Here is an 18,667-nt window from a genome sequence, read left to right on the forward strand (position 1 = left end):
GCTTAAAACATTTAAATGGTTGGTACAAAGTCTGTACCATTCACAGAGAACACCTTTGATGATGGGTCCTCAATCTAGCAGAGAAAGGTAAAATCCAATGGCTGGAAGTTGAAACTAGATAAAGACTATAAATAAGGTAACTTTAACAGTGAGAGTAATTAACCATTGGAACAATTTAAAAGGGTCGTGGTGGAGTCTCCATCCCTGATGTCTTTAAAATCAATATTGGATGTTTTTCTAAAAGATCTGCTCAAGGAATTAATTCAGGGCCGTTTTCTGGCCTGTTTTATACAGAAGGTCAGACTATAGGATCTCAATGGCCTAGGACTCTATGAACAAGAAAAGTCCTGTGAAATGGAGAGTAGGGTTAGAAGAAGGAAAGGCCTGGATTCAGCTAAGCAGTCTCAAGACATTAAATTTAGGAAAAAAACTCTCCTTAACAAACCATGATCCTGATAGGTGGGATGAATCACCTAAACAGACAATTCACCACATAGGTAAGAGCAGGACTTGCACACTGATGCAAACTGGAAAATTTACAGAAGAAATTGACTTGGCCCATAATTCCTTTGCTAGTAATTTCAGCTGCGTATTTCAATATTGGTCAGCGCATATCTGGAATGCCAGAGTCTGCCATCGTGGGAAAGACTGTAACTTCACAACAAGATCTAACCAGAGGATGGACTGGCAGGTCAGATACAAGTTGCTTCAGTAACTAAAAGAGGGCAAGGTGAAATGATCTGTGTAAATTGGACCAATACAACACTTCCTCCAAAACGACAGTCCCATTTTACTGAGCACGCTCAACTGCTGTCGGATGACAGCTCTTCAGTCAGGAAAGGAACAATGGAGAAACCCTCCCTCTGGGACCTATGAGACTGATCATCAAATAAATTCTACATTTAAGGTCAACCTTTCTATTAAAAAGAAAAGGAGTACTTGTGGCACCTTAGAGACAAGTACTCCTTTTCTTTTTGCGGATACAGACTAACACGGCTGCTACTCTGAAACCTTTCTATTAAAGCAGTCAGTCAAAGTTAAAGTCTAGATCTACATTTACAATGGCTTCAAGTGTGCACATGGGACAATCTCACAAATACTGCAATTAGCGAGCAGGCAGCACAGACATATACAAAGAATACATTTAAAACAGAACTTTAGCAGAGCAACACAGAAACAACAATAATTGTCTCCTCTGGCCCAAAATGAGGGAAAAAAAGCCCAGCCAGGAAATGCAGCGGGTCTGGCTTACAACAGAACAAGATTTATGAGCAAGTTGATGAAATACTGAGGCCTGTTTACAAGACATTTTGCAAGTTTGTCGGGGAAGAGACAACACGGCTTTTGTAAAGAGAAATCATGCCTCACTAATCTACTAGAATTGTTTGCAGACGATCAGCAAACACGTGGACAAGGATATCGCATCGATATAGTGTACTTGGACTTTCAAAGAGCCTTTGACAAAGTCCCTCACCAAAGGCTCTTCAGCAAAGTAAGCTGTCATGGGATGAGAGGGAAGGTCCTCTCATGGATCAGTAACTGGTTAAAAGGAAGGAAAAAGGGAAGGAAAAAAATTATTAGTTTTCAGACTGGAGAAAGGTAAATAGCAGGGTCCACCAGAGATCTGTATGGGGACCAGTGCTGTTCAACATATTCATAAATGATCTGGAAAAAGGGGTAAACAGTGAGGTGGCAAAATTTGCAGACGACACAAAATTACTCAAGATAGTTAAATCCAAAGCAGGCTGTGAAGAGTTACAGGGGGATCTCACAACACTAAATGATGGGGCAACAAAATGGCAAATGAAATTCAGTGTTGATAAATGCAAAATAATGCACACTGGAAAACATAATCCCAACTACACATACAAAACAATGGGGTCTAAAGTAGCTGTTACCACTCAAAGATCTTGGAATCATCATGGATAGTTTTCTGAAAACACCTACTAAATATGTAGCAGCAGTCAAAAATACTGTGTGCAGTTCTCGTCACCCAGTCTCAAAAAGAGATATCAGAACTGCAAAAGGTACAAAGGCAACAAAAATGATGAGGGGTATTGAGCAGCTTCTATATGAAGAGAGATTAAAAAAACTGGGACTATACAGCTTGGAAGAGAGATGACTAAGGGGGCATATGAGAGAGGTCTATAAAATCATGAATAATGTGGAGAAAGTGAATAGGAAAGTGATATTTACTCCTTCATGTAACACATGAACCAGGGGCCACCCAATTAAATTCATAGGCAGCGGGTTTAACAAACAAACAAAAGGAAGTACTCCTTCACACAAAGTACAGTCATCCTGTGGAACTCCTTGCCAGGAAAGCTCCAACTCATGTTGGAGCGACAAAACTCTAACTGCGTTCAAAAAACAATTAGATAAGTTCATGGAGGATAGCCACTGATGGACCTTATTAGTCAAGATTGTCAGGGATGCACCCTCATGCTCTGGGTGTTCCTAAGCCCCTGACAGAATTGGGGTCTGGATGACAGGGGATGGATCACACAATAAATTCTGTTTTGTTCATTCCCTGTGAAGCATCTGACACTGGCCACTGTCGGAAGACAGGATACTGGGCTAGCTGGACCATTGGTCTGACCCAGCACGGCCATTCTTATGTTCTTAAGAATACACATAGGAGAATGAAGAGCTACTAGTCAGAGCTTTGTCAAGTTCTGAGCTCTAAAACCAGATTCCCAGGATGCTGTGAGCCAGTCAGCAATTCCGGTGCTAATTAGTTAAACAAAAGCTGCATTTTGTGCACACGGACTCCAAACTGGATGTTATTTCCAGTCCAATAGCAGCGCCCAATCCCAGCTCCTTACACGTGAAGAGTAAAGCTGGAGCGCTGAATACCATTCCATCAGACATGCAATGTTACTTGCCTCTGACACGTTTAGCTTTACACAAACACTGAGCTCTGTAGCATAAACAGGCCAGGACTCCCGTATCTTAATGTATTTCCTCTTCAAGGAACAGACGAAAAGAAAGCGCCACAGAGTGCCTATTTCCCAAAGGCAGTATTGAAAGGAGTTGATTATCTTGCAACAAAAATTCAGAGCTGTTTGAGAGGGTAACAAAACACTTCGGCACAAAGTGCATGCACAGGAGCCTTGTGAAGTAGGCCTGACAGGCTCACCCACCGCAGGAACTACTGGCAGATGGGGCAGACTCCCATTGCGCCCTGGCAGAGGGAAAGAAGGGTGCCTGGGATCATGCACCTGTGGGGAAGGAAGAGGCAGCTGGGCGTAAGAAGCGCTCCACGCTCCTAGTCATTAGGTGGCTCCTTTATCCAGGACCTGCCCAGAGAGGCACCTTACCAGTCAGGTGATTGGTACTGTTTAGCTCTCGACGTGGCAAGAGGGCCCCTCAAGAGGTGGGGGGAGGGGTGGGGCGGGAACGGAACAGGAAAGGGAGGCTCCATTGGCTTGAAGAAGAGAGCAGCACCAAGAGGAGAGGGAAACACGGAGTGGGCACTGCAAGCATCCTCCAGGGAAGGACACAAAACCTGCTTTCAATTCCTAACACTGGAGGCTTCTCACAGCATTGTGAATTGCAGAGGCTTTTATAACGTGCTACTGAGCTTCTCGGTTTCGCTGCATTTCTCCGGGCAGCCTCCCCCAGCTCCATCAGGTTGGCAGGGTGTTGCAGGATGGCAGACAGCTGTTGATGGAGTTGGGGGTGGAATTGCTGCTCACTGGCCAATGCTAACAGCTAGCTTAGGCATTGTACATTCCAGTAAGGAAAGCAGTTTGTCTGTGCCCTCCCCACGCTCATCCCATGGAGCTCTCACTGTGAGAGAGACAAGTCAGAGAGCAGACACACAAAGCCAGATCAACAGGAGGCCAGGAGAACTGGTGCACACAGGCAAAGGGCCAAGCTCACTTGCTAAGTCCCTGCTGAAGTGCTCATCTGTGGTGATGGCTACAAAAATCATTTTACTACTTGTAACTTGGGACTTATTTTTATATTTGAACCCCCCCCCCCATGACTTGACCCGAATGACTGCATAATTATCATGCTGGGACCCTTGTCCTTACTCCCCACACATCTTCCTTACGGTTTGCCAGGGCTGAGCTCAGACTGGGAGCCCCATAGAAAAGGTACCCTCGTCTACGGTATGTCTACACTGCAGAAAAAAACCCTGAAGCAGACAGTCTTAGAGCCCAGATCAACTGACTTGGGCTCACACTAAGGGGCTAAAAATCACAGTGTAGATGTTTGGGGCTGGAGCCTGGGCTTTGAAATCCAGTGAAGGGGTTGGGGGGCCTCAGAGCCTGGGCTCCAGCCCAAGTGGGAACAACTGCACTGTGATTTTTAGCCCCATAGAGCAAGCCCGAGACAGCTGACCTGGGCTCTGACACTCACTGTCACAAAGCAGCTGTGTTTGCTGTGTAGACATATTTTTTTGGCTGTTGAAACAACACAGGGTAGAATTTAAGTTTCAGTGGGGTTATGTTTTTGTTTTTTACCCAAAATGTTTATCTGTGGTGGGTTTTCCCTGAATGGCTTCACCAGAGAAGCAAAATTTAAATAAGGAGGGATTCACGGATCTGAGAGCCATATGGCGTGTCCAGGAGCTACAGAATCTGAGCTTTCATTTCAAAGGGTCAGCTTCTGTGCCTCCTGGTTGTAAGTAAAGCCTTCAAAACGAGAGATCCAAGTGCCCCACATCAGCGTTGATTTCCCAGATCTATAGAGAGGCTGAAATACTGGCTCACAGAAGGGCAACGATCTCTCCATCCCCCATCACCACAGCATCTGAGCATCTCAACCTTTAATGCATTTACCCTCCACAACCTCGGAGGGCTGTGTCCCGTTCCCATCTCTCGAACAGGGACCAAGGCACAGAGATTTCCCAAGATCACACAGGCAGCCTGCTGTGGAGCAGGAAACCAAACTCAGGTCTTCCCACTCCCTGGCCAGCACCCCATCCTTCTTCTCTAAGCCAGGAACTCCCTCCACCCCATTCATCTCACAAGCCCTGAGCACCCGAGCCGATGAAAACAGGAAGGGAGCGGGAGGAAAACGAACAGGGACAGAAATTGGGAGGGGCCGTGAGGAAGAAAATACGAAGATGCAGAGTGAACAAAAGAGGAGACAAAGGACAAGCAAAGGACAGGTGAACAGTGATGCTGCCAAGTTAGACAACCAGGTGCTGAATAAATAATGGTACATATTGACTGCATTTTTAGTTAAGGACCAGATTCTATCCTTGAGGTTTGGGCAAACTTCCCACTGATCTGTGATTGACTGAAGATTGTACACAGGTCTAAATTTATACCCCAGTCCAAGGGATTATGGAGGCGCTGGTCCCAACTCCACACTTAAGGTTGTGTTACCTAAAGTTCAATTTAACAGCAACTTTCAATGAGATTTTCATTGAAAAGGTTTTTAATGGCACAAGCCAAATCACACGAAATAAACACCGAGCATTATTTGAAGTTTTCAGGATGGTTCAATGAGACCTACAATATCACTCGTACATCAAGAGCACCTACAGAGCATTTTGAAACTTTTTAGACATAGAGGCAAAGCAAACCCGCAGAATCTGATGACAAGCTGCAGGACAATCATCATCAAACCAGGCATTCAAATCTCACCTCTTCTGTTTAAATTCCCAAGCAATTTACTCCCTCTACTGCTGACTAGGCTATGGCCACACTAGAAATGCCACAGAGCACCACTTTAAAAGGAAGCTAGCCGTGAGCTTGTGCAAGATCACTTCAGGCCCACAACCCAGGTCTCTAACACAGAATCATACAAAGGCAGGGCTGGAAGAGATCTCAAGACATCATCTTGACAAGACCCTGTGCACTGTGACAGGACCAAGTAAACCTAGACAACCCTTGACAGGTGTTTGGTCCAACCTGTTCTTAAACAACTCCAATGATGGGAATTCCACGCTCTCCGAGTCCATGGTAACCTGTTCCAGTGTCTAACCATCCTTAGAGTTAAAAAGTTTTTCCTAACACAACAAATTCCAGTCATATCCACTGCACCAAATGCCTTCCAGAGTGACTAAACCCATTTGGATTATCCCATTCCTAGCTACTATTACCCACAGCCCTCTCTCATAACCAGGGACAGGGTTCATGATCACCACTCTTCCACTGCTGACTAATACATAGCGTGTTACGTCCACAACCCTTGGGCGTTAAGTCAGTACCTGTGTGGTGAGCCCCTCTGTCACCAATCCACAGAGGATGAGAGTCTGACAGCTCTTAACTTGAGAGCCTGGCTTTTCAGCAGAAGCTGTAAAGACTCACATAAAACCTTAACAGTCACCTCAGCAACATTAAGGCAGAATAACTTTCCAAATGCACACGCTACGTGACCGTCAGACGTGCTGATCTGTTTAGATCGGTTAATGCCTTACTGGACAGGACATGTTGGACGAAGCTGGAACACACAAGTCTTCCCCCTTGTTATTTCCAGGCTGTTAAGGCTTGGGTAGGTGGGCCTGACCCGCCCCAACCTGTACCGCCACTACACAGTTTGTAACTGCTAACCAAAAATAGAATCTGACCCTCTCCACACACTCAGCTAAGACCTAGCGGAGCCCAGTGAAGCTCCTCCTCTTCCTGACATCACAAGTACTCCCTCATCAGCCTAAGCAGGGCCTCTAGTCAGGGGCTGGTACTGAGCCAATTTCAAGGACAGAGAGCTGGGCCTTGTCTGTGCAAGGGATGTGCCCCCATGACAGCCACCCTCAGAGCTGCAGCCCAGTTCACTCCCCTAGTATGGCCAGATAAAGCCACAGTCTGCACCACAGACACTCACCCTTGCTTGAAATCAGAGCAAACTCTAGCCCAGCCTTCACTACGAGTTCAGGGCTTGCCATGGGAACCACTTGATAAAATTCTATGACCTATATTTCACAACTAGATGGTCACCATAGCCCCTTCGGGCCTTAAGGATCGATGAAAACAAAATTAAATGCAAAAAAACTCCATGGTAATATCATGCTAAACATGCAGGTAGGTCACAAAACAGCCAGTAAATGCAAGAGTTAAGAGACCCACCAGTAACACTAACTTGGTCCCACTACAAAGGTGAAATTTCTATTACTATATTTCTTGTTAAATATATAAATACGTTCTTATTTATGCTATGGAACACATACCTGAAAACACACTGTATGTCTTATGGGAGCAAAGTAATGCAGCTGTTGCCTTAACTGTCATATTTTCGGTCTGATTTTAACTGCATAATCTTATCATCATTGTATGGATACTATTTTTGCATTATGTGTGCCTTGCATTTCACTAATAAATCAAATTCTCCAGCAACATGAAGACGCTGCTTTCTGAGACCCCATGTATGAAGTAACTTTTATTCTTGAAGCACACAGAGGTCTCTGCAAAGCACAAGGCTTGGGGACAGCACAAGGAGGATTGTGTTAATCAATGTTTTAGGCACCTGCCTATCATGCATCCTTAGTAACTCTTTTCAATTCCTTCTGCTAAACTTGATACATCAATACAAATTTGAGCCATGAAGTGCCAGCTACAGAGGGAGCGCTTCAGTGCGTAACTGCAGCAGACGAATGTCACCCTTTTTACTATATGTACAGCGCCCACAAGTGTGATGGGTGCTTTACTGATCAAATAAAGACGCAGGCTCTACCTTACCAGACAACAAAAGGACCACCACACAAAGAATGCAATTTGCACTAACAAGTAGGCAATATACTCAAGCCTCAACACAGTACAAGTTCCTGCAGGGAGAAGGGCTGCTTTTACAATTTAACAGCTCATTTATTTCAGAAGCCTCTGGTATTCCACCCACAATGCTCAGGTTGCTGTATTGTAATGTAACTAATCATACCAGCTGAATCTTCACTACACTCTTGTAGCAGTTATCCTGTTGCATGCACGGCTTCTTGCCACTCTTTCCTGTTTTAAGAAGGAGCATAGTATTTAAATATTTCAGATACGTTGTGGGGCTGCATTAAGTATTAGCTACTTACTAGAAGAATGTAAATAGCAGCTCTTAAAGTAACATTTAAAACCAGCAACAGGAGGTGGTTACTAAACTTTTCCTATTAAGCATTTAAAAGCACTGGCGGTTGCTGGAGTCCTGACATTTCCAAGGGCTCCAGCTTCTGGTCTCTCCGCTCACATCTGGTTGCTCCCATTTTTACAGAATGGAGTGTTCATCGGATCTTAATTACCAATTAATTAAAAAAAAAAAGGCACTGTCAGGGCCCATCTGCCCTGTCTCCAACAGTGGTCTTTACCAGATGCTTTAGTTAGAGGAAGGTACAACACTACTCTCCAGCTGGGTAACTGTGGAATAACCTGTCCACAGAGGAAGTTTCTTCTTGCCTCTCACCCTGGGACTACTTAATTTCCTTAATGGACTCTTGTGATTGACTCTGCCAAAGCCTCACTGGAAAGCACAAATAAGTTATATCATTGGTATTGGAAACATATCCCTCCACAAATATATTCATTCTCTCCAATGCACATGTCACAGTGTGGTAAAATAAATAATTTGACATCTTACCTCACAATTAGAATGCTGTAGATATTAAAAAAACAAATGCTGTCTGAGTCATCCAAATAACGTAAGCACTGAAGAGTCTGGAAATACTCTGCCAGGAACCCCACATGCTTTATAAAACTAAGTATTTCCAGACTTATTCTTAGATTCCCTTCCCCCACTCTCCCCCCAGCAGCCTTCTAATTTCCTCACTTTCAAAACTACGGTTGTAGTTATAACTAAGCGTCACAAGCAAAAAAGCTTAGCCAGTGTGGAATTAAATTTGCTGCCAGTCAACACAGCCCTGTGCTCCTCAAGCCCTTCCAGAATATTAGAATTTCCTTCCCAAAACTTAAATGCTGGAAAACCCTGAGTTAAGGTCCCCTTACAAGGAAAAGCAAACCAAAATTGTTAGAAAACGTAGAGCTAGGTGACACTTCCTAAATACCACAATCACACCACCTTTACTGCTACCCTCAGGGAAATGGCAACAGGACCTGGTAATATCCAGCACCTTACCACCCCATTCTCTATACCCACCCCAGTCCAACACCGCACTCCTATTCACATAGCCAACTGGACTCTTAGTGAGCTATGCACAGCACCTCTGACCCAGGGAGTACTTGCTGCTGGTTTGCAGAGATCACACTTTACACAGACGCTAAAGGAAAGTAAGATGCTGTCATCTCTCTCATGAACATGAGAGGGTAGGGATCCAAGGGGGCAAAATTCAAGCCGGGAGAGTTACCTGACCATAATACATATTTCAAATCCTAAAAACATGCCAGCTAAACCCAACTCCCTCTACTCTCACTTCAGGCCTTGCTAGTTTAGAACAAAGTTCCAAATTGCAAGATCTAAAAGATTATTATTAAAGTTGTTACAGCTTCATATGATGGTGTTCCCTAGAGAGGGCATTAAGGTTTACAGGGCATGCAGCCATCCGGCATCAAGTAGTAACACTCAGTGAAGTGGATAAAAAGCAAGTCTTTTTCACAAGTGGCCACAAGGCTTCCTTTCAGTCTTTAGCCTAGTGCTACTATGGACCATTCCATGCACACGGGTTCGCACTGCTTTGCAGGCCCTGTGCTCCTAATGCTTCCTCCTCACCTGAAGGAATCCCCCATTAATGGGGAGGGCTGTGACAGAGGGAAATGAGCAGGCAGGAGTACATCATTTGGAAAGCTGGTACGGAAAAGGACTGGTGAAAACCAGCTGAACTTGTGCTCCCCCAGCAATGTTGTGGCCAAAAGGGTTAAGGTGATCCCTGCATGCATGACCTAACAGGGAACAAAGAACAGCCTAGGGAGGTGTTATCTCTGTACATGAGGTAGGGAACAAGTGGCTGGAATAAATACAGTGTCCAGTTCTGGTGCCCACACTTCCAAAAGGAGGCTGAAAAACCGAAAAGAGCCACAAGAATGATTCACAGCCCAGAAAACACACCTCATCATGAGAAACTTCAAGAGCACCGTCAGCTGCATTTACCCAAAAGAAAAGTCAAAGGCGACTTGATCATTAAAAGTTCTTTAACGGAACAAGCGACGGCCGGGGACTGAAACCGGGGGCAGGTCCACCCCACTCCCAGTCCGAAGGGAACAGAGGCACTCAGCCGGGGGAAGAGCCGACCCAGGCCTGGGGGAGCCTGCAGCAGGACCCGCCGGGAGAGCCCTCTGGCCCGCCCGGCCGGACCGGGAGGGTCTTTCCTGCCCCCCTCCCCGCCAGGAATCCCTGACCCCCCCGCCGGGCGGCCCGGCTCCCGGCGGCGCGCTCCGCAGGCGGGTCCCGGGCAGGTCTCAGAGTCTCTCCGAAGCCGGGGGCGGGGGAAGAACGGGCCGCCCGGGATCAGTCCAGACCCGCCCGGGGGGGGCTCCGGTCCCCTGCTGCCCAGACCCCGCAGCTCCTCCGGGGCCCGCGTGACCCGCGCGCCGGGCCGGGGGGGGGAGCAGGCGCCATGGCCCCCGGGGGGCGCTGGGCCCGGCCGCCCCGCACTCACCGAGCAGCAGCAGGAGCCCGACTCCGCGCGCCGCCTCCATCGCAGCCCCTGGGTCCCCGCCGCCGCCGCCGCGCTCACTCCATGCCGCCGCGCTCCGACCCGGCCGCCGGCTCCGCCCACCGGCCCCGCCCCGCCACACACAGGAGGGGCTTCCGGCGGGAGGGGGGTCCGCACCGGAAACCGCCCTGAGCAGCGCCACGACCTCTGACCCCGGGGAGGCGCCGCGACCCCCTCTGGAACGCGGACCCCCTCCCCCACTGCCACCGCGGGGCCGTCACCTAGCAACGGATCTTCGGCCCCGCCCCGGCCCCGCCCCTGAGCGACTGACCTCGTCCCTCCCCTAGCAACTGACACAACCCCCTGCCCCGGCTCCTCCCCTAGCAACTGACCCCGCCCCCAACCCTGCCCCTTGGCTGCTGGCCCGCGCCCCGGCTCCTCCCCTAGCAACTGACCCCGCCCCCCAACCCTGCCCTTTGGCTGCTGGCCCCAGCCCCGGCTCCTCCCCTAGCAACTGACCCCGCCCCCCAAGCCTGCCCCTTGGCTGCTGGCCCCAGCCCCGGCTCCTCCCCTACCAACTGACCCCGCCCCCCAACCCTGCCCCTTGGCTGCTGGCCCCTGCCCGGCTCCTCCCCTAGCAACTGACCCCGCCCCCAACCCTGCCCCTTGGCTGCTGGCCCCTGCCCGGCTCCTCCCCTAGCAACTGACCCCGCCCCCAACCCTGCCCCTTGGCTGCTGGCCCCTGCCCGGCTCCTCCCCTAGCAACTGACCCCGCCCCCCAACCCTGCCCCTTGGCTGCTGGCCCCAGCCCCGGCTCCTCCCCGAGCAACTGACCCCGCCCCCCAAGCCTGCCCCTTGGCTGCTGGCCCCTGCCCGGCTCCTCCCCTAGCAACTGACCCCGCCCCCAACCCTGCCCCTTGGCTGCTGGCCCCTGCCCGGCTCCTCCCCTAGCAACTGACCCCGCCCCCCAAGCCTGCCCCTTGGCTGCTGGCCCCTGCCCCGGCTCCTCCCCTAGCAACTGACCCCGCCCCCCAAGCCTGCCCCTTGGCTGCTGGCCCCAGCCCCGGCTCCTCCCCTACCAACTGACCCCGCCCCCCAACCCTGCCCCTTGGCTGCTGGCCCCTTCCCCGGCTCCTCCCCGAGCAACTGACCCCGCCCCCCAACCCTGCCCCTTGGCTGCTGGCCCCCGCCCCAGCTCCTCCCCTACCAACTGACCCCGCCCCCCAACCCTGCCCCTTGGCTGCTGGCCCGCGCCCCGGCTCCTCCCCGAGCAACTGACCCCGCCCCCCAACCCTGCCCCTTGGCTGCTGGCCCCCGCCCCGGCTCCTCCCCTAGCAACTGACCCCGCCCCCAAGCCTGCCCCTTGGCTGCTGGCCCCTGCCCCGGCTCCTCCCCTAGCAACTGACCCCGCCCCCAACCCTGCCCCTTGGCTGCTGGCCCCTGCCCGGCTCCTCCCCGAGCAACTGACCCCGCCCCCCAACCCTGCCCCTTGGCTGCTGGACTGCGCCCTGGCTCCTCCCCTACCAACTGACCCCGCCCCCAACCCTGCCCCTTGGCTGCTGGCCCCAGCCCCGGCTCCTCCCCTAGCAACTGACCCTGCCCCCCAACCCTGGCCCTTAGCTATTGACCCCCTCCCCAGCCCCACCCCTAGCAACTGACCCCCCCCGCTTCACCTCCGGCCCCACCCCTTAGCGACTGACCCAGTGGGGTCCTGCCCTGCCCCTTAGTAACTCCCCCTCCTCCCACGGGGCCCTGCCCCCAGTGACTTGCCCCCCAGCTCTCCCCTTAGCAACTGACACCCCCCCACGGGCCCCACCCTAAGTGACAGACACCCCCACTTACCCTGCCCTGGCTGGATGCACCGACACCCCCAACCACCACCACCCCTTCCCCACATGCCCACAGGCAGGGCAACAGCACCCACTTGCTCCCTGGAGGGCACCTACCCTGGGCTCCTGGCTCCCAGCCTTCACCTCCCTGGCGCAGAGGTCTGCAGCTCGTGCCCTCCTGACCAGGATATGTCAAGGCTGCACAGACCTTCTGATACCCCAGTAAGCCAGACGGCCTAAGCAGGCCAGGGTCTGCACTCCGCTGTCCCCTCCGAGGCTGGGAACCGCATCGTTACCGATAGGTGAGTGATAACTAGCTCTTTCTAAGCAAGCACACGTATTCGAACGGTGAAAGCATTACAGGGAAAACCTATTAAAACAATCAGAGAACCGACGCCTATGCTGGAAGACTTACCAGACGTCCCCCCAGCTCCACCAGGGGCTCGCGTAGGAGTCAGTCCTTCAAACCCCACACAGGGGTTCTCCCAATGATTGCACGTTCATAACCACCTTGGCGCAGAGTAAGTCTAATTACCCTGGCCCCAGCACTAGCCCCTGCTGTACTTGTGACCAAGAGGGGTAGCTGACAGGGCCTGCAGCCGTGGTGCAGCAACTCAGAATGCTGCCGGGGGGAGAGAGAAAGGCGAGAGGGCGGCTGGAGCTGGGGGGAGGCTCAGGAACTGCCCATAGGGGAAGCTGGACGGCAGTTACAGAAAGAGGCAAAAGAAGGTAGTGCTGGCTAAAAAGGGGTTTGGACAGAGGAAGCTGGGCTGTGAAGTGCCATGTGCATGCAGCCTGGCCGCAAGGAGCACAAAGCGTATCACCAGGGAGGTTCACCACTGAGGCACTGACAGAGGAAATACCGTTTTGGCGCCCGGTGAACGGGTGAGGAGCTGTTACTCACGGGGGGGACTGCTGGACAGAGGTGCAGGCCAGAGAGGGACGAAGGCGGGACAGCAGGTGTAAAGCTGGACTTTGCAGCCAGGGAGAGCAGGACCTGATTCCTTCTTGGGGTGGCACAATGCCGTGTTGACAGGTTTCTTTTATTGTGCTAGACAATGTGGGGGAGAGAATATCTTTTATTGGACCAGCTTCTGTTGGTGAGAGAGACAAACTTTCCTTCCACACAGAGCTTTACTTCAGGGCTGGGAAAGATGCTCAGCGTGTCACAGTAACATTTGTATGATGGTAATTTACGGTTGATTGTTTTCCTAAGGAAAGAGTTGATGTTACTTCATATGGTTTATGTTTTTGCCAAATTTCTGGGGTGTCCTTTGTAAAGTTTAACAATTTAAGGTTATCGCCAGTGTCTTAGTTCAACTCTGTCTCTCCATATAGTAGGCATTGCCTAGCCAAGGGCTGGGTCACTGCACAAGTACACCCCTGAATAGGTTTCAGAGTAGCAGCCGTGTTAGTCTGTATTCGCAAAAAGAAAAGGAGGACTTGTGGCACTTTAGAGACTAACCAATTTATTTGAGCATGAGCTTTCGTGAGCTACAGCTCACTTCATCGGATGCATACCGTGGAAACTGCAGCAGACTTTATATACACACTTAGTCTTTCCTTTATTCAGCTTGGACCTTTGATCTTTACCCTGTGGGAACAGGTAATGACTAGACAATGGTCCCTTCTCCAAGGCATAGCTTCCAAAGGCTTGGTTTTTGCATAACAAGGGAGCTGTGGGGGTGAATTTCCATTCACCTCCTCCTAGAGATTTCCCAGTGAGCAAAAGACTGTGCTTGACCTGAGCACCCAGCCTGGAACAGCTCTGCCTCATTGCTCACTTTCTCCACACCATTCCTGACTTTGTCCCCCCACCCCCACCTACGCATCCACCCAACAAAAGTGCAAAGGCATTCCACCTGGGGGCAAAAACCTCATTGTGGCCCGTCCATCAGCTCCTCCCCCACTGGCTCTCACTGCCTCATGCCCACCTTCCCCCTCAGTGCAGTAACTGATAGTACCCTTTCCTCCCCACAGGCCGCTCTGGGCCCTCTTGGGCACCCTTTCGTGCCTGGCTGGCGTGTCTGCGATCACTGCAAACATAAGAGAGTAAACACAAAGTTTAGTTGTCTCCTATAAACTCGGAGGAAGTATCAGAGTACGCCCCACGCACCACACACTCCTCTCCCCCAGCCCCAGTCAGTGGAGCAGGGCAGTGGTGGCCTGTTTCGTCGGTGGCTATAGCACCCATCTTCTTCCTAAAACTGCTGTTCGTCTTTCTGTGACAGTCAGAGATGCAGTACTGACAACCCCAAATGTTCAAAAAGCACAAGTCAGGCTCACCAGAAATCAGGAGGTTGGCTTTAAAAGCATGAGATTATGTAAAAATAAAAGCTTTGGTGGTGTTTTTATTGGCCTTCTGCTTTTGGAGCCTTTCGGGTGCACGGGGGTCACGTTTTGAGGCTTTCTCCACAGCCACGAGGGCTAGAAATGTACTTTTTCTTTCAAAACGAAGGTTGAAATCATCACATCTCCACTTGACTCCAGGAGCTGGGGCTTTAAGGAAAGCAATAATTATCATGAGACTCAGGACAGAATCATGAGAGTTGGCACCACTGGCAGCTGCCGTGATCACGTCTGTGAGTCCCAGCACTAGAAGTTGGAGAAGGCGGGGAGCCGTCCAAGACACTGCTCTGGAGGATAAGAACCAAAGTACTAGACCCGCCGCCTGCGTACCAGACCTAGATCTCCGTCGGAGCAGCTTAGGGATGTAGGTTTCAAGTAGATTTTCCATGTTGGAGCAAAAACCACTGTAAGCAATTGAAAATGTAAACAACAAAAAGTCATTTGGGGGATTTGTATCTCGGGAACTTTTTGACCCAATGCTGCCAATTTTTCACCACAAACGGGCCTTCAACCGGCATGCCAGATTTCAAGCAGATCTGACTGAGCACGTAGAGAAGTTGGACAATTGGGCTTTGAAGAGAAATGATGTTGCAATCTTCATGATGGAGCAACTAGATCTCCTCTCTAAGCTGGGTTTTATACCACACCTGTCAGTAGCATAGTATGCCACAGGCTTATTACCAGGGTGCGGAGCTAACTACCCAAACAGAGTGAGTACCCAAGCTACCTCAGGTCAGGTTACGAATATGGGAGCTTAAACAAAGCCTAGAAAATCGAGCTGGGAAAGATGCTGTGGGGCCACCCCCAGGGCCCAGAGCAGGAGGGTTCCTTGCTGGATTGTTAGCATGGGAGCTTTCCTCTTGCCATAGCCTGCTAGTCTCATGTCATTGTGCCCATTTCCCTGTTCTTCATTTCATAGCACACGGCACTGTCCTGTTCTCCTTTACTTATTGTGTTTTATGGAGCAACACAGAGCCACTCAGAAGTGAAGGCTGCATCTGCATTTCTGCTTAAGGACAAATCTTCAAATGGCTTGAAAATCCACAGGCAGAGTCAGATCTATCTAAAAATGGATATACCAGTTTGCGGTCTGGGGTAGAGTCTATGGGAAAAATCTGGGACCACTCAATCAAGGGGTTCTTGAGATACAGCATTCCAAAAACGGCATTTGAAAATATTAACCTCAGAATGCTTTTTGCACAAAAATGGAGAAAGCGATAGGCAAGATCCCTGTAAAAGGGACGTTCCTGGGATGCCACAGCTGAGATTTAGTGCGACACTGGAGAACTCAAAAGTGCCGGAGCTCATCCTTTTTTTGGTTTGCTGGATTGCTGCAAGCAGACAGAAAGAGGGGGAGAGAGAGAGCCCTTCCCTCACAAGGTAGCCGAGGGGAAGGTGCACCGGGCTGGGAGCCAGAGATATATGAGTGCAAGTCTCAGCTTCCACAGGCTGCTGCTAACATGTCTGTACCCTTCACTTCTACTAGTAACCATGTCTAACTATCTGCCTTCCCTTTCTGCAGGGAAGGTCACAGAGAGACTGCACAGCAGCCATCACAGCCGTGCCAAATACAAAGGCAATAGATCCTCTCTGCTCCTACTCCAAATCCCTTGTTTACGCAGCCCAGGATCCCATTAGCCCTTTTGGCCACAGTGTCACACTGGGAGCTCATGTTTAGCTGATTATCCATCACAACTCTCACATTTTTTCCCGTCACTGCTTCCCAGGATAGAGGCCCTCATCCTGCAAGTGTGACCAACAGCCTTTGTTCCCAGATGTAGACATTTACAATTAGCTGTATGAAAACACAGATTGTTCGCTTGCACCCAGCTTACCAAGTGATCCAGTTCACTCTGAATCTGTGACCTGTCCTCTTCATTCTTTACCACTCCCTCAAGTTTTGGGCCATCTACAAACTTCCTCTGTGGTGATTTTTGTTTTCTTCCAAGTCATTGATAGTATTGTTAAATAACACAGGGCCAAGAACCGATCCCTGCAGGACCCCACTAGAAACAGACCCATTCACTGATGATTCCCCATTTACAGTTACATTTTGCAACCTACCAGTTAGCCAGTTTTTAATCCATTTAATGTGTTCTCTGTTAATTGTATATCTTTATAGTTGTTTCAATCAAAATGTCATGCGGCAGCAAGTCAAATGCCTTACAGAAGTCTAACTAGCTTACATCAACACTATTACCTTTATCAACCAAGCTTGTAATCTCATCAAAAAAGATATCCAGTTAGTTTGACAGGATCTACTTTCCATAAACCCCAGTTGATTGGCATGAGTTATCTTACGCTCCTTTAATTCTTTATTAATCAAGTCCCCTATCAGCCGCTCCATTATCTTGCCCAGGATCAATGTAATCCCATTTTAAATAATGCCACGTGTTAGCTTTCTTCCAGTGTTCTGAATCTTCCTTAGTGTTCCAAAACAACAATAACAGTCTAGCAAGCTCCTCAGCCAGCTCCTTTAAAACTCTTTGATGCAAGTTGTCTGGACCTGCTGATTTAAAAATGTCTAACTGTATAGCTGCTGTTTAACAACCTCCTGAGATACTAGTGGAACAGAAAGAGCATTATCATATGATATGTCTACATCATATTTTTCCCAGATACAGAACAGAAATATTTATTGAACACCTCTGCTGCCTTATCCTGGATGATTCTACCATTTCCATCTAGTAGTGGACCAAACTGCAGGCCTGTTAGTTTGACCTCAATTGCATGCAATGTCTTGGAACAAATTTTGAAAGAGAAGGTAGTTAAGGTCATAGTGGTAAATAATAACTGGAATAAAACACAATATGGTTTTACAAAGGGTAGATCATGCCTGACCAACCTGATCTCTTTCTTTGAGCAGATAACTGATTTTTTAGACAAAGGAAATGCAATAGATCTAATCCACCTGGATTTCAGTAAGGCAATGGATACAGTTCCACACGGGAAATTATTAGTTACATTAGAGAAGATGGGGATTAATATGAGCATTGAAAGGATAAGGAACCAGTTAAAGGGAGATTACAATGATCATACTGAAAGGTGAACTGTCAGGCTGGAGGGAGGTTACTAGAGGATAGTAACAAGGGACCTGTCTTGGGACCAATCTTATTTAATATCTTCATGAATGACCTTGGCACAAAAAGTGGGAGTGTGCTAATAAAAATCTGCAGATGACACAAAGTGGGAGGTATGGCCCATGTGGAGGAGGATGGAAATACCATACAAAAAGATCTGAAAGACCTTTAAAACTGGAGTAATAGAAATGGGATGAAATTTAATAGTGCAGAGTCCAAGGTCATGCACTTAGGGACTAACAACAAGAATTTTTGTTACAAGCTGGGGACATATTGGCTGGAAGTAAAGACCTGGGTGTATGGGTTGATCACAGGATGACTGAGCTGCCAGTGTGATGCAGCCGTGGAAAAGGCTAATGCAGGCCTAGGATGCGTCAGGCGAGATATTTCCAGTAGAGACAGGGAATTGTTAGTACCACTGTACAAGGTGAGACCTCATCTGGAATACTCTGTGCAATTCTGGTCTCCCAGGTTTAAGAAAGACAAATTCAAACTGAAACAGGTGCAGAGAAGGGCTACTAGGATGATCAAGGAATGGAAAACTAACCTTATGAGAGGAGACTCAAAGAGCTTGGCTTGTTTACTGTAACCAAACGAAGGCCAAGGGGAGATACGATTGCTCTCTATAAATACAGCAGAGGGATAAACGCGAGGGAGGGAGAGGAGTTATTTAACTTAAGGGCAAATGTGGACACAAAACCAAGGGGCTATAAACTGGCCATCAACAAGTTTAGGCTTGAAATTAGGCAAAGGTTTCTAACTATCAGAGGAGTGAAGTTCTGGAACAGTCTTCCAAGGGGAGCTGTGTAAATGGAGGATTCTCTGTAACGTGAATTTAAATCATGATTTGAGGACTTCAGTAACTCAGCCAGAGGTTAGGGGTCTATTACAGGAGCGGGCAGGTGAGGGTCGGTGGCCTGCAATGTGCA

The 18,667-nt window shown here is 49.3% G+C and overlaps 1 protein-coding gene across 1 annotated transcript in view; it reads right to left on the reverse strand.

Moving 5' to 3' along the window:
* The window catches only part of PTK7 (protein tyrosine kinase 7 (inactive)), a 97,708-nt gene extending 87,093 nt beyond the window's left edge, over positions 1–10,615 (reverse strand). Inside the window, exon 1 of the mRNA XM_048842386.2 lies at positions 10,484–10,615. Within this exon, the coding sequence (XP_048698343.2) occupies positions 10,484–10,523 (40 nt within the window). The 5' untranslated portion in view covers positions 10,524–10,615. The remainder of the gene's footprint in view (positions 1–10,483) is intronic.
* Positions 10,616–18,667: the final 8,052 nt, after the last annotated feature.

This window comes from Caretta caretta, chromosome 3 (genome assembly GCF_965140235.1).
Source record: "Caretta caretta isolate rCarCar2 chromosome 3, rCarCar1.hap1, whole genome shotgun sequence".
In the NCBI taxonomy this organism is placed as follows: domain Eukaryota; kingdom Metazoa; phylum Chordata; order Testudines; family Cheloniidae; genus Caretta; species Caretta caretta.